The 14,577-nt window shown below is 42.5% G+C and overlaps 1 protein-coding gene across 7 annotated transcripts in view; it reads left to right on the top strand.

Annotated features, from left to right (window-relative positions):
* Positions 1 to 14,577, top strand: part of Eph (Eph receptor tyrosine kinase) — a 104,361-nt gene that overhangs the window by 66,696 nt on the left and 23,088 nt on the right. For all 7 annotated transcript variants that reach the window (XR_010574375.1, XM_065479654.1, XM_065479653.1 and 4 more), the window contains exon 3: positions 9,718 to 9,788. Coding sequence is in view for 6 of the 7 variants with exons in the window: in XM_065479654.1 (XP_065335726.1) it covers positions 9,718 to 9,788 (71 nt within the window). In the remaining variant the exon portion in view is untranslated. The remainder of the gene's footprint in view (positions 1 to 9,717; positions 9,789 to 14,577) is intronic.

The following is a 14,577-nucleotide window of genomic DNA, read 5'->3' as shown; positions in this document are numbered from 1 at the left end:
TCCAAGCTGTTAGATTTCTGCACATGTTTTTTCAGAGCATTTTGGAAAATTTTGGAAAAATCACAAACTTTTCGAGGCATTTAATTTTGCGCCTTTTTCCATAAGAAATTATTGTTTCGCTCCGCAATTAGAGCTGTGTGTAGTAATGGTGCAGAAGAGCAAATTCCTTGCCAACGAGAGAGTCCTAGCTTCAGTGTTTGACTTTGTTGTCTGTCACGCAAAGCTAATTCAGCCCGCAGTGCTTTATTTCCTTCCACGTCCACGAACGCACGCAGAATTGCCTCCGAGTGGATTCCTATTAGCGAAAACAACAAAGCAGCAGACTGAATTCTGGAGCATCAGAGCTCGGTGCACATTCATCATGGCCGGGGCCGAGGATAAACAAATCGTAGCACGTACGGCGAACAACGCCCAGCAGGCCGGCGATACCGTGTAATAATAATTACACGCAGACACTTCATTCTTAGTTTTATCCGCAAACACGGCCGCATCTCGTTTGTGTACGCGCGCGTATTTTATTATTATTTTACACTCGGCCGCAAATGGCGCTCGTAATGAGGACTTATTTACGGCCTGTGCGCGACTATTTTCTTTCTTTACTCCGCAGATAAGGCGAGCGAGTATATTACAACTGTAAACGACTCGCAGCGCATTATATTTTATATCCATCTGCTGCTGCTGCTGCACTCGTTTAGCTCGGGAAAACTAGCGATCGCGCGCAGCCACGGAAAATTATAGCCCCTTTGCTCAGAGCAGAGGAAGGATCGTGTTTCGCTAGAACTGCTGCCTTCGTTAAAATGAACCAACGAATGCAATCAGGAAGTGCATAGAAAATATCTTTTCTGCTAGCTTGGCAAAAAGCTGGAATTATAGCTGAGCTTTTCTGATCACTCAGTCAGTTAACCGTTATTATCGCTGATTTTCGATTCCTATACTTCAATTCCTCGACATCAGCAGTACTGGTTCGATTTTGAAACAACACGCAGAAAATTAATCTTCAATATTTGTTGAAGGGAAATCGAATTCCATTCTTTGTACAACTGGAAAAGAACGTTATTTCATTCAACAAACAATGTGTGCAATTCTGCCCAAGCCCCTCGGGTGGGCCGCATTCCGATTTCGCTGCGAATCCAGCGTTTTCCTCGTTGTCAGTTCATTGAGCACTCCTTGCAGTGGAGATTGACCAGAGGTCACAACTCGACGGGCAATAAACAAACTCGTGCAGGTATAAATTTTCGAGGCGCGCGGTGCAATATAGCCATAAAATAATCAAGCCCTTTAGGATATCTGCTTGTCGATCTGCTAAACGTCAAGCCAGGGGAACACACGCACCAAGAGCTGGATTATTGTAAAACACTAAAACGACAAAGCTGCTTTACGGCCGGCCACAAACTGTATCTCGACGTGCGTCCATAACAAATAAAGCGAGAGCAGCTTCATTAAAAATTCCGGATAAACGGAGTCGGTCGTGCGTGCCGAAAGTCAGCGGCCGCCGATTTTTGGTCCGCTGTGGGAGCAGAGCGCAGCACAGCGAATACTATAACATAAATGATTGCTCCTTGCGTCTGCCGGGCCGGTCGAGTTCGTGCACTTGAACCCGTCTGGGTAAATATTATTTCATCACGAGTACATTGATTTCACATCAGCCGCGCCGCGAAGGCTGGCAAATGTTATATCCTCCTAACAAGTGAGCCCTTCAAATTTGATTTATTATGTCATCATCATCAGCAGCAGCAGCACTAGTGAAAATAAACCCTGCCACCAGTGGAAAATGGCGCTGCAAATTTATTAATGAAATTCGCATGGATGGTAATAAAGCGGTGCTGATTCCGCATTCAATGGCACCCGCGACCGTGTCGCACAGACAATTGCAAAAGATTATTTACGAGCTGGCCCAGTTCTCCGGATCAATGCGGCGAGGAAGGTTTAAATTATTATTTTTATTGCCCTCCGGACGTTTGTAGACTGATTTTCAATCGATTTAAGAGACACGGAACATTTGTCAAATCAAAACATAAATCGGATTTATACTGCAGAACGTATTCCAGTAATAGGAATGTGCAAAACAGCTTTTAGATTATTTTTTCTGTGGCACCGTCAAATGAACAAAAAATATAAGTTTTTAGGTATATTTCGAAAATTGAATAATATTGTTCAATAATTTGGCAAAATATATTAAATTTTCAACGTTTATAGAAATCGATTTTTCAACAGATAATTATTGTTACGACAGCGATGAAAGTAATCGAGTGTATTCAGCACAATTCGATTCTTTTTTCACATCTCTTATAATGATGATGATTAAACTTGCCAGTTTAATGATTACAATTTTGTAGAGTCGAACTTATAAATAGCTTCGTCCTAATACGTCTTTTAAAAAGTGCACATCTGCTCTGTTTTTGCTCGTGATGGTTTTAGGAAAGGAATGTCTTAAATCACCTCATTTTCTCAGACCTACTCTTCTAAGAAGTGCTAAAAATCCTCACTTCACTCTAATTCACTTGTTGAAAATGATTTCCTCGTTGCACGCGAAGACGCGCGTGGTGCTAGGGCCCGAATAATAAGCAAAGCGCGCGCGGGAGACAAATTGTGAGGCAAGGAGCTCCCATTTAAGGCGACTTTTGTCGGGACAGATGATGGAACACACATCAGACGTCAGCGCGCAGGAGAAAAGCAGCAGCAAGAAGCAGTTTTGATGAGCTGATGGTATCAGTTAATGTTGACTAAGGCGACATTTATATTACAAGAAGACGACTCCTGGCTCAAAATATACACCTGAAGATGATACAGATCTGAGCCGAGTGATAACCCGGCCAGCGCATCTTTACTGCCTGTGTCTGACTCTCAGCAGCACACGGTAGCTTTCTTTCTTCGGTCTCTATCTCAGCGCGCGCGAAATAAAAAGCGGCCCCGAGATGAGTGGAGGAGGAGTGTGCCAACAATAATATCAGAATAATGCCGCCGCGCGCGCTGTCTGAATTCATTTTTATGATGTGTATGTAGCGAGTAATGGGAAACGAAGTGGGCTCTTTTTGTGCTGCGATACGATATGAATCGCGATACAAATCCTCGCCTCTTTCTTGCTCCGTGTTTACTGCCACGAAAATAGCTGCGCCGCGATGAAAAGTCGCCTCTAGCTCGCGGAATTTCCGCAGGAAAGCCTCTGCGTGCCTCCCTGAGCTGGTTGAAAAATGATCAGCAATGAGAAATATACCTGGAAATTAGGCAACTGAATACTAGAAAATGAATTACTACTTTCTTGTGACGTCAGTTAAAATGGATGTGGCAGGCCTGCTTTGTGATCATTGGGTTATATGCTCGATCTAGGATTTTTTGATCGAATTATATCAATCACGATCAATTTGGAAAGGTAGACTCTATTAAACAAGATCATTGAAGTCAGGACCTAGTAACAGTCAAATGTATCAAAAAAGTAAATATTTTTATAGATTTTTCACTTAATTTTGACTCCTCTCGTCGCGATCTTATCCGGTGTGCGAATTAGGACGTAAATTTCCATTCTGGTGAAACAAATCATGATTTTCAATAAGTATATCATACACGTTGCTTGATATAGCATGCAAACTGCGCAGCTGATTATCTCAGAAATTTAAGCGAAAACATGAAAAAACGGTGGCTTTTTCCCAATTTTCAGTGAAACAGTTTCACGACGAACCAGCCGCTCATTTTCCAAAATAATGGACAGCTTCCAGCAATCTAATTTTTAGTTAACAAACCATGTTTTGCCCCAATAATGTCCCTTGCACAACAACATTGATAATTCAAACTTTGCGGTTGGGAAATGAATATTTAAAATGCAGTTGCGGCAGCGTGCGACGTGCACTTTCACGAGTAATCAGCGATCTGCAATTAATTACGAGTCCGTTCTACGGTGCGCCTATGGTCATAATCAATTAGTTCAAGAACAAACTGTGCTGAGCATTAATAAAAGATTTCTTTTCCCCCGACTTGTCACGACTGTGTGCAGCAGCTTTTTCTGCCAGGCGTGAAGGATTTATACAAATCCGCCGAGTGAGAACCGCGCGCACATTTATTTCGAATGGAGCAGGCAGAAGATTTTATCGCCGGCGCCGACTGCACCAACCAACGCGAGAAGAAGAAGAAGAAAGAAATGTGTACAATCGTGATTGTGCTCGGTGCACGGCGAGGGAAGTGACGTCACCTTATCGCAGTCCAGAGTGAGAAGGGTCAGGTGCTAAGCCGCGCCACTTTGATTTCTCACACCGCAATCCTCGGCTTATCATTATCATGTGCTGTCTCGGCCCTAAAGCTCAAAGCTGGGCGGCCTGTTTGAAATTTGGACCTGGAAAATCTCGCTTTTTCAACTCATCAAGAAAAAGGGGAGTCAGGATTCTCCTTGACACTTTTATTTAAATTTAGATTTAAAAAAAGATATACAAACTAATTTTACAGAGAGCAACAAATAAGAATTTGATGATGGGTGGCTCAGTGTAAATTGATTGCAAAAAAAACATAACTGTCGGTTGCAAACTGCTGGCCAATCATGAGGATTAACTGGAAATTTAATTTCAGGTTCATTGAAATTAATGTTATCCAATTTTGAAATTAAACTTAAAATATTTACAACGAGCAAGAATACAATCAGTCGTTTTTTTAATAATATTTTTTCATTTGGCAATAATTTTGGTCCGATATGTTCCAATTTTTCTGCGGTTGCTAATTCGATTGCTCAGTAACCCCGATCGAGTTTCATATTATTGCTTGCGACGCGAAATAACTGCGAATCTGTTGTTTTATTTCATTCCCCATGCTTGAGATCCACTTACTCAGCACCATGAGTGCAGGCAGCGGGAAAGGAAATTCGCATTTCCCGTGGCAGCTCATGAAGAGAGAGCGAGCAATAAAATTACTACCGCTCGCGCGCGCAGAAATATGTCGTCGCGAAATATTTGCAGGATAAGAAAAAGTGTCAAGAAATAAATTGCTCGACGGTGCGGAAATAAATCAAGCGGTGGAGGAGAAGGAAAGATATTTGCCGCCGCCGCGCCCTTTCTGTTTGCGGAATTTGTAAATTAAACTTTTATATTATTTCCTGGCCGATCCGTCGGCGCGGCGAAAATACGAACATCAGCAGGAATATTTCCAACTTTCTTGGCACCGAGCAAGTCGGCAGAATAAATTCCGAGAGAGGAAAGGAAGAAAAGGAGTTGGGAAAAATCGCAAACTTTTGAATAATTACCGCCGCGGCGGAGCCATAATTCAGAGCGGCTTGGCAGCGAAATTAGGTCGGACGAGTCCCAGCAAATTCTGGTGACAGATTGTGCAGCAATAAGTTATTGTTATCTTCTTGCCGCATGATGGCTGCCACCACTGCTGCGTGTGCACGCGCGAATTATCATATTACCAAATCAGAATTTACACGCACACACATACACGTCTTGAATGGAGCACGTTGTCAAATATGTATAATGAACAATGCGAGAGCGAGATGACAGCAAGCCGAAAATTCACTTTTAGCGGTGGCGGCTGCTGTGTTCGTGGTTTGGGAATTGTAACATCTGTAAATGAAGTTGGCTGCTGCGCGCGCGCCAGCTCCAGAATTATTAAATAATAAATTTTAAACCTTTTAAGCACACAACGCTGGCTTTCGACTGCAGACGACGCCTGCCTTTTCGCTCGACTCCCTTTAATTTCATTACAGTTGCTGCTGCTTCATTGTGCATCACGCCTGATGAAAATTCACTCCACGGGGATGGCTTTTCGCTCGGTGCGCACTCGCTAGAACTCCTCTTTGGAAGCAGAGATACAGTTTGTTAGGAAATATTGAAATCCCGAAGTTGGAATTTTATAATTAGAATTAGAGGTAATTGACTGTTTTTTCTGAACGACTGATTTCCTTCTAGAGACAAAAATAGATTTTTACACTTTTAAGCCACAATCAATATCTTGTAAAACCGTCCTCGAGAAGAAATAAATCATTTGTTAAAAATAAATAAAAATAAAAATGAATGACGTGTAATTTTACAGATTTACTTCAAATCGCAATTTTTTAAAAGTCGATCCAATATTTTTTCAATTTCGCGTATTTTTCAAACAAAAACGGTTGGTGAAGCCGAGTCTTGCAAAATTTAAATTTAAAAATACTCTTTTGATCCTGTTGAGTTGGCTTTGGATTGAATTTGAAAATACTTCTAGCCTGCGCCCTCTTATTTAGTTTCCTATTGAAGATTTTTTTGAACCTACTGGTAAAAAAACGCCCCTCTTTTTTGCAACAGTGTTGAGAATGCGTGGCTGCTGTCGAAAAATCGCAGCACCCTTTTTGTTTCAGCGGTCAATTGTCGGCTCAAAGGATCAAAATGCGTCGGTGACTGTGGCTCAGCTCCAATTTTTGTGCCGCACGCACTTGTCGTCGCTCGCTCCCTGCTTTTCCTCTCTCGGCTAATTTGCGCGAAAAGTCATCTGCTGCCTCGTGCGTGGGGCCATTGTGTCGGCGAAAGGGTGCATACATATCTGCGAGGAAGGAGTGAGTGCGTGAGAGGTGAAAGACATGAAAGAGAGTTCAATCATTTTCGCGCGCACCTCTCAATACTCGCAGATTGATTTTCAAGAGCGCGGCGTCGCCTTTGTCAACGCGAGAGTGTGAATACATATCATTATAATCGGTGGAAAAAGCACAGGGGGTGGATAAAAGAATTTCTCCGTGCCGATGGATTACGTTTCTCATCAGAATAAAACGTCACTCCTCTGTTTGGGCCAAACAATTTCTCTTCTCTCCACCTTATGCAAATACTTTAGCTCTCCGCCCAGCATCAAGAACGAATGAATTATTTCCACCGCACGTTGACAAGCCTGCGCGAATTTAAATAAATAAATAAATAAAATTATCCTCGCGTGAAGGCAGCAGCAGCAGCGTGCTTAATCTTGGGCATCACGACAGGATAACGGTCCGCCACCGCTGTTGAATAAATAGAGTGACCGGCCGAGCAGCGCAGCATTACCAAGCACAAAACGCGTGTCTCTCTTTCACTCACTCTTAATTCTTTCCGAGCAAATCGCCCGTTTTGTCCGCGCACTTTGCTACTTTTAATCGCCTGGCGAATTTCCTAATGCGTTTTTTGCTCTCTTCATCACAAAAAAACCTTTCCAGTCCGCTCTAGTGTCAATGGGGGTCAAAAACCCTGCAGCCAAACAGATGTGTGCGGCTCGTGCCTTGTCGTGTGAAACTGTGACAATTCATAAATTGGCCCGATATCGTATTGCACAAAAGAATATTTGCATTCACTGTCGGCTCCCCTTTTCTCACAGTGTATAATTTCTTTCCTTTTTGAGCTCAGCTGCGTGCTTTTTATTCTCATCAAATTAACGTTAAAAAAACTACCCACTCGAGCCCCCGCGGTGCGACCCGAGGGCGTGAATCGCGTCCACGTCAAAAGCCCTGCTGCTCTCGCTTGTCACATTGACATTTTTGTATATCAAACGCAATCCACAAAAATGCCAATTAAATGTGTAATTGAAAATGTTGCAGTAAAAGGGGTGAGCGTCAGCTTTTTTAATTAAAAATTACTCTACTGTCGGCGGTAACTTTTATGTTGCGACCATTTCCAGTGGAGCGAAAAATTCGGGTCGATTTTCAGCGTGAACAGCGTTGTTTTTCCACCTGAGAAAAGCTGTATTTTAAAACAGATAATCACATTCTCTTGTCGTCCGTCGGAAAATGTGTCACTGCACACTGTGCATTTTATATTTATTCAGTTTGTTTACTTTGCTGCTGTCGCTCGACTCGAGTATTATTCCATTCAGCTGCAGCAGCAGCTCCAGTTTCTTCATCAGCGCGGAAAAAAGATGCGATGCGCGCTGCTCATGTTTCTTTCTTATTCCTAGCCGGGAGGAAAGTTTGCGCCGCGATGATTGACGTGCAATGGCATAAACTTCACAATATTAATGCTGCTTCATTTCACATTCAGTGCACACTCACGCCGCGGGGACAGGTGTTTCCAGCCGCATTCGACCCAAATCGCGCGGAAAAACTGCAGAGATTGCACGTGACAAGTTGCTGTGAATCTTTGAGTATAGATCTAGATCTGTACGGGACAAAAATTAAAAATGTTTTACATAGTTGGCTCTAGCAAGTGGTCCCTTGAATTTATTGTTGGAGTATAATGTACGTAAAAATGGTGAAAAAATATTTTTTTCTGAGAAAATCGGCAACAAAGTTTGCATGCTAATCAAACGGCGAGCACTTTCTCCTAACTGAAAATATTGATTTGATTCGCCAGGAGGGAGGAAAATTTACCTTATAGTTCGCACACTATTAGGTTGATCGTGACGAGAGAAATCAAAATCAAGCAAAAATAATCAACAACCAGTTTAATTTGTCGATAAATTGGCAATTTTTTTATTTTAACTTTCTTTTGGTCCTAATTTGATTCCTCCACACTGTAGAGTTTATTATTAAAACTAACAATTTGATCAACTGCTAGTCGTAGTCAACAATCAAATGAATTTTTATTGTTTGCCAGTATCGATCCTCTCTCCAAAGTGGATTTTCTCGGAAATAAAAACGGCACTCTGGATAAATTTTATTTCTCAATTTTCAAAGAATTATTATTTTAGCTCAAGTGCAGGAGAAATGGAATTAGCTTTTTGTGTGTGTACACTTGAGGTCCGAGTGAATAGGACTTTGCTTGAGCCCGAAGGAGAGAGTCAATATGTATAAAATAGCCGAGGCAAGATCATCTTACAGAGATTGTTCTGGGTCGCATGACATAAAGAACCCGCCGTCTCACTCGCAAGGACCTTTTCCCAAATAGAAAAATCGTCTTTTCTTTATTGCGGAGAACTTAGTTGGAGTTGACTCCGATTAGCCGGCCAATAAAACAATCAGCTGTTGATTCCTTTTACGGCCGAATTTTATATTTCTCAGTGCGAAAACGATTATATAAAAATATAAAAAAGTAGCAAACCCCTTTTGGCCGGGTTGAAACAAAATCCGTGCGCCTTGCTTTTTTATTTTATCGCCGGGCCCCATCGCTGTCGCTTCCCTAGGAAAAGGGTTACTCTATACGCGCATTTGATACATACAAAGCAGCCGGCGGGCCGAAAAATTCGCACTGAAAATGGCTTCTCCCCGTGTGCGTACGTACAAGTCAGGCTAAAATATTAATTCCTCTCTGCGGTGGGCGACGTTGATGACAAGATAGCCGGGCTGTCGTGCGCGAAATTAAAATTCACACGCCGCTGGCCTATTTTAGGTCTTGTTTACACAGCAACTCGCAAAATTTCTGCCGAATAAGCAAAAGTCAATTTCCTGCTTGCCCTTTTTTCCCTCGCGAATTATAGTTGCAAATTCGTGTTTATTTTCCTGCGAAATATAAAAGAGGTATGATGCCGATTGACTTGCAAATCCAGCCATTAAAAAAATTTATAGCCTGCTTCTACGGCATAAATCTGGAAATTTGTCATAACTCGCGGCGCGGGATTTACGAGCGTCCGTAGGAACAAACTATCTAGCCGTGATCTGCGCCTGATTTGCATTTGAATGCGTTAAATATGATGAATCCTCTTTTAAACGCCCGAGCAATTAACATTTAATTAACTCCGGGACGGGTAATTGAAATTCAAGACGCGTGCTAATTACAGGACGCAGCGGGAGATAAATTTTTCTTGTAGGTTCAACGTGTAACTGCGACCGCAAATCGGAAACTGTCTCTAATTATCGTCTTTTCTCTGTTTCAGTGATGTTGTACGACACAAAGAACTCCACCAACAGTCTTGGCTGGAAAACCCACAGAACCGTCGGATCAGGGGTAAGCATGTTAACAGTTTTTTTTTTAAATTTTAGCATTGTTTTTTATTTCTTCTCTCCAGCAGTGGAAATTTAATTTCCAGGGCTCGCAAAAAATCCGATACAAATTTTTGCGCGTTTTCAGCGGGTCGAGAGAGCCTGTTTTTAGCCGTATGAAGCGTGCAATTAAATTCCACTCGCAGCGAGCTCCAATAAATTCCATCAACGTCGTCCATAAATTCAGCCGGCGCAACGTTATCAACATCAAAGGATGCACCGTCGTTGCACGGCTCCCGCAGGCGATGCGAAGCAAATTTAGTCGTTGCACTTTCATTGCGAACAGGGTTAGATGCCGAGGAGACGATTACGGCCCGCAGTAGTTCGCGTCTTTCGCATTTCAGCAGCCGGCTTCATTACCGTGCGAGTAATAAAATTATCTCAGCGCGCGCGTGCATTGTTTATGCGAGATGAAAAGTCCTTTGATAAGCGTTGCATAATAATAATCCTCCGCCCGCGTGTGCATCGCGGTAAAAAGCAGCGACAATTGCGAGATATATTGCTCAATTTGTAGCGTGCGAGCGACGCGTATATCATCTGAATTAATGAACACGCCGCAGTCTATGTTCAGAAGAAAAGTTATTAAAAAGTAATCGCAGTGCAGTGCACGGCGGCAGCGATTTATTATTTAAATTATATTTTTGCCCGGCCGACCGACCGAGACTTGACAATTCAATTAAACCGCTGCCGCGCGGCGTCGAATTTATGCGCGTTTGGGAATATCTGATGCGAAAAAACCGCTTACAATATTTATCCCCTGCGCGCGCGATATTTTCATAATGCATACGGAAACTGTGCCGCAGCGACCGTACGACGACAACGACGACGGAATTCGCACGCCCCGATATTGCAAAAATTGATTTTTCAATACATTTCCATATTGGTGCGGAGACACACAAGACTTTAGGTGGTGCGTTCGGGATCGATTGCAAATTGCCACCACCAAGGAGAAGTTTGCCTCTGCTTCTGCTGCTGCGTAATGTTTATGAATGGGGCGGAGTGTTCAGGAAGCGGAAAGTTTCGACGCCGGCGAATAAATCTCTCGCTGGGCCGGGCGAGAATTAATAAGAGTTGCGCATCAACACTGTTTTTTGTTTCAAAATTTACGCAGCCCCGTGATAAGCAAAATGTTTTAAATTTCAAAAAGCTAGGGATGTGCAAAACCAACCATTTATTTTTTCTTTGGCAATTATGACGTTTGAGCCACCAAATGAGCACAAATTATGATTGACACACCAGGAAATCTATCATTTAATCGGGATTTCAGCTGCATGTCTCAGTAAATTGTTTAAATTTTATGATTTTCCTTTGCTTAGCGACACTTGCCACGCCTTCTTAATTTTTCCGAAGAATCATGTCCCTGTATCGAAATTCCCGCGTGTTACGCCATCCTCCAGAAGTCGCTGTTCACAGAACATCCAATGAACGTGGCTCCCGATATGAAATTGGCAAGCTGTCATTTATCCTAGGCTGAATCGTGGAAATCGATTATTAATCACTTTAAATGAAAAGAAATAATCGGCGATATCACTGCTGGCAGTTGGCAAAATAAATTAAATAATGTTGATTGTTTATATTGATATACCCATTTTTTACTCCGATTTTACCTTCTTGAAATCAGTTATTAAACAGGTTGAATTGTGGAATAACATCTCATCGACATTTTTAAGCTTAACTTGACTTTTTTGTACTCCAAGCCTAAAAAAGGTTTAAAATCTTGTGATATCGGTCGCTGAACAAAAGATGTTGTTGTGACAGTGAAAAATCTTTTCATCTAGGCACTAGAGGTGCCACTTATCATAATTAGGTTTTCTGATTAGTTTAAAAATGTTTTTTTGTTTCGGGAAATTTAACTTCTGCTCTGTTTCTGAAGTTTGCAATTAATTCAAAGCAATTCTGTCGCGTCGCCGTTGAATTTCAGTTGCACGATGAAACCAGGATTTGGCTTTTGTTCTTGCCACTTGACTCCACTCGAACAAAGAAAGGCTCTAAGTGCAGTCTCTGCCCTCGACAAAGCGAACCACATTTAATCAACTGCATAGCGTGTGCATGAATGTATATTAAAATCCAGCTCAGAGATGTGTGAGTGCAGATTGCATTTTCAAAGAGCAAATATTGCAAATGCGACGGACGGGGAGTGAGCTGGATTTTATGCAGCGGCCGAAAGTAAAGCAGCAGCGAGATGCACACTAGGTGTGCGTCTAATTGGAAGCGCCTGACCGAGGTCTCGACGCCTGCTGAATAATGCAGCGGAATTAACCATTTCCATAATTGACGCGCCGGCTTATCTCCAATATACGGATGGAGACGATCGCCGCGCGTGGAGGCACCCTTCATGAAACTTTTATAAGTCCGCCGAGATGGCCGGTCATTAGAGGGAAATACCTGCACCAAATGAGCCGTGATTCGCAGCCGGGGGCCTCGTCCAAACAAATAGATTTCTGCACCGATCGCAATTCCGCTCGGGATAATCTGCAGATCAGGCAGCACTTTCCTAAATTGATCGTTTTTCGGAATTTCCTCGCCGAATGAAAATAAACTGGAGGACCCATTTCTACGACAGCTAATAGTAGGAAATGATAATCTTTCTTCTGGACACTTTAACTACAGAGCTGATTAAAAACAAAAAATAACAACAAATTAATTTTGATCTGGATTTAGGCGATTTTTTTGGAGCGAAATTGTTTGTTTTAGAGGTTTTAGACAGTTTTTAATCTTTTGTAGTGTAATTCTCACTCTAAATAGATATTCCAAGGAAAAAATCTTTATATTTTTTCCAGTTTTCATTTTTCAGAATAATTAATTGATCGAAATGCAATTAAAAAATAATTTCGGACTCTTTCGTTCATGCTCTTTTGATGATTTAAAGCTGAGATAGAAATCCTTACAAATATTTTTATGTAAATGACAAGTTAAATTGCTTTTTCTTCAATGTAAAAATAGAGCGTCTGGTCAGGGCTTGAGTGCTCGAGCTTTGGAGGGGTGCACCCAGCAGCCGAAAGACAATTAATTTTAAAAGCAGCTTGGATCGGTGATTTCAGCCAGTTCTGCCAATAAAATATAATTCACGTGCAGCTCTTTTCGGGCGGAATGCAAATCCATAAATCTGGTCATGTGCGCGACCGAACGGACGAGCGATGCGGTCGGCGCACGAATTGAATTACGGGGGCGCAGCGGCGGCAATTTCTCTCTCGAGCAGCACATTGCATCCATCATTTGCATGAAAAAAGAGAGCTGGTTTGATTGTGCCGAACGGTCGTGCGTAATTGGTACACAAACGGCGGAATTTCTATACACGTCGACGACCGTGATTGCGGCGGCCGATCTACCCCTGCCCGCGGCCCCACCCCCGCGCTAGATAATGTGCTGCGTGCATGCTTTCTAGCAATTTTGGCGCATTACGCACGCTGCGTCCGCACCACGCCGAGGGAAGCTTCGCTACCGTCGGCTAATTGGCAGGAAAAATAATAGGGGGTGATTTTGCGCCAGCTCGCTCGCCCCCTGAGCTCTTTCTCTCCCGCGTGTGCCGAGGGCGTCGGTTTTTGCAGCCTCGCCGGCATCGTTTTTCGGCCGCTTTGAAGTGAAAATTTTCAAAGTTCTCTCTTTTCGAGTGCACTAAATTAAATACGACGTTACGCTTCGCTCTGCAGCTTTTGATGTTTCTCTTTCTTGCTCTTTTTTGTGCATTTTTCGCGTTAATTCGCGCCTTTTATTCAGTCCGTGTAATTGCCTATTTCATTTATGTATGATTTAATGCCAGGGATGAGCAAAAAGCGTCGACTGGCTCACTTTTCGACGGCCGAAAAACTCAACTGCTTTGACGCTGCTAATTGGCACTCCCGAATTCTATGAAACGGTTTGAAATAAGTCGGGCGAAAACAGTTTCACGGTTTCTGCCTCAATCGAGATAAAAGACTGACGGCGCTAATGTAAAATGAGCAAGGTACGGAATTTGGAGAGGAAAAAAATAAGTACAAAATTAAACCAAATTTATTCATAAACTCGAAAAAACAGGATTTATTTAAGAAATAAATGTTTATATCTAAACAATACAAGTGTAGCCTATTCAGAAAAATTATCGGCCGTTGCTTGCTCAGCTCCGATTTAATTTAAACCCGCCTGCCATTTTTATTCCATATAAAATGTAAATGTTATCTCAACAACGTGGGACTCCCTGACAAAACAATTCAAGTAAATCTTGAAGATGGCTGCTGTGGCTTAGGCAGTCCGTGGGCTGCAGATTTAGATTAGAAATTTCCAGCATAGCCGATTAAAATTCCTGCTCTCGCGGCCGAAATTGCTTTGTTTAATAATATTCAAATCCTCGCGCAGCTTCTTCTCGGGGCGAAAATCAAATTTGCCGGCTGCCTGGCTTGCACGCGCGCGTGGCTGCGTGTTTATCTTTCAGTCCACGTAGCTTCATATGTCAACCTAAATGAATTGTATTATTTCACACGCACGACTTGCTACACCAACACGGGGGATTATTTTGGCTGCAAGAGTTGATACACCTTACACACTGACGCAAAGTTAGTTAGTTCCACGCGCGCTGCTCGGCATTTTGAATCTTAAACACTCTCCGGGCCACACTAACTCGGTTAGCAGCCGGTTTATTTATTTACAGTGCGGAAAGAGGGTCGAGAATTCCACAAAAACACGAGCGGGCTGGAAAAGTCAGAGAGCAGGAATATTTCATTATCATAACGGACGCTTCCGTATGCAAATAAAAAGTGCGGAAAGCCGTTGTTGACGCT

Source organism: Cloeon dipterum, chromosome 2 (genome assembly GCF_949628265.1).
Source record: "Cloeon dipterum chromosome 2, ieCloDipt1.1, whole genome shotgun sequence".
NCBI lineage: Eukaryota > Metazoa > Arthropoda > Insecta > Ephemeroptera > Baetidae > Cloeon > Cloeon dipterum.
This window is presented reverse-complemented; position numbering and strand designations above follow the sequence as displayed.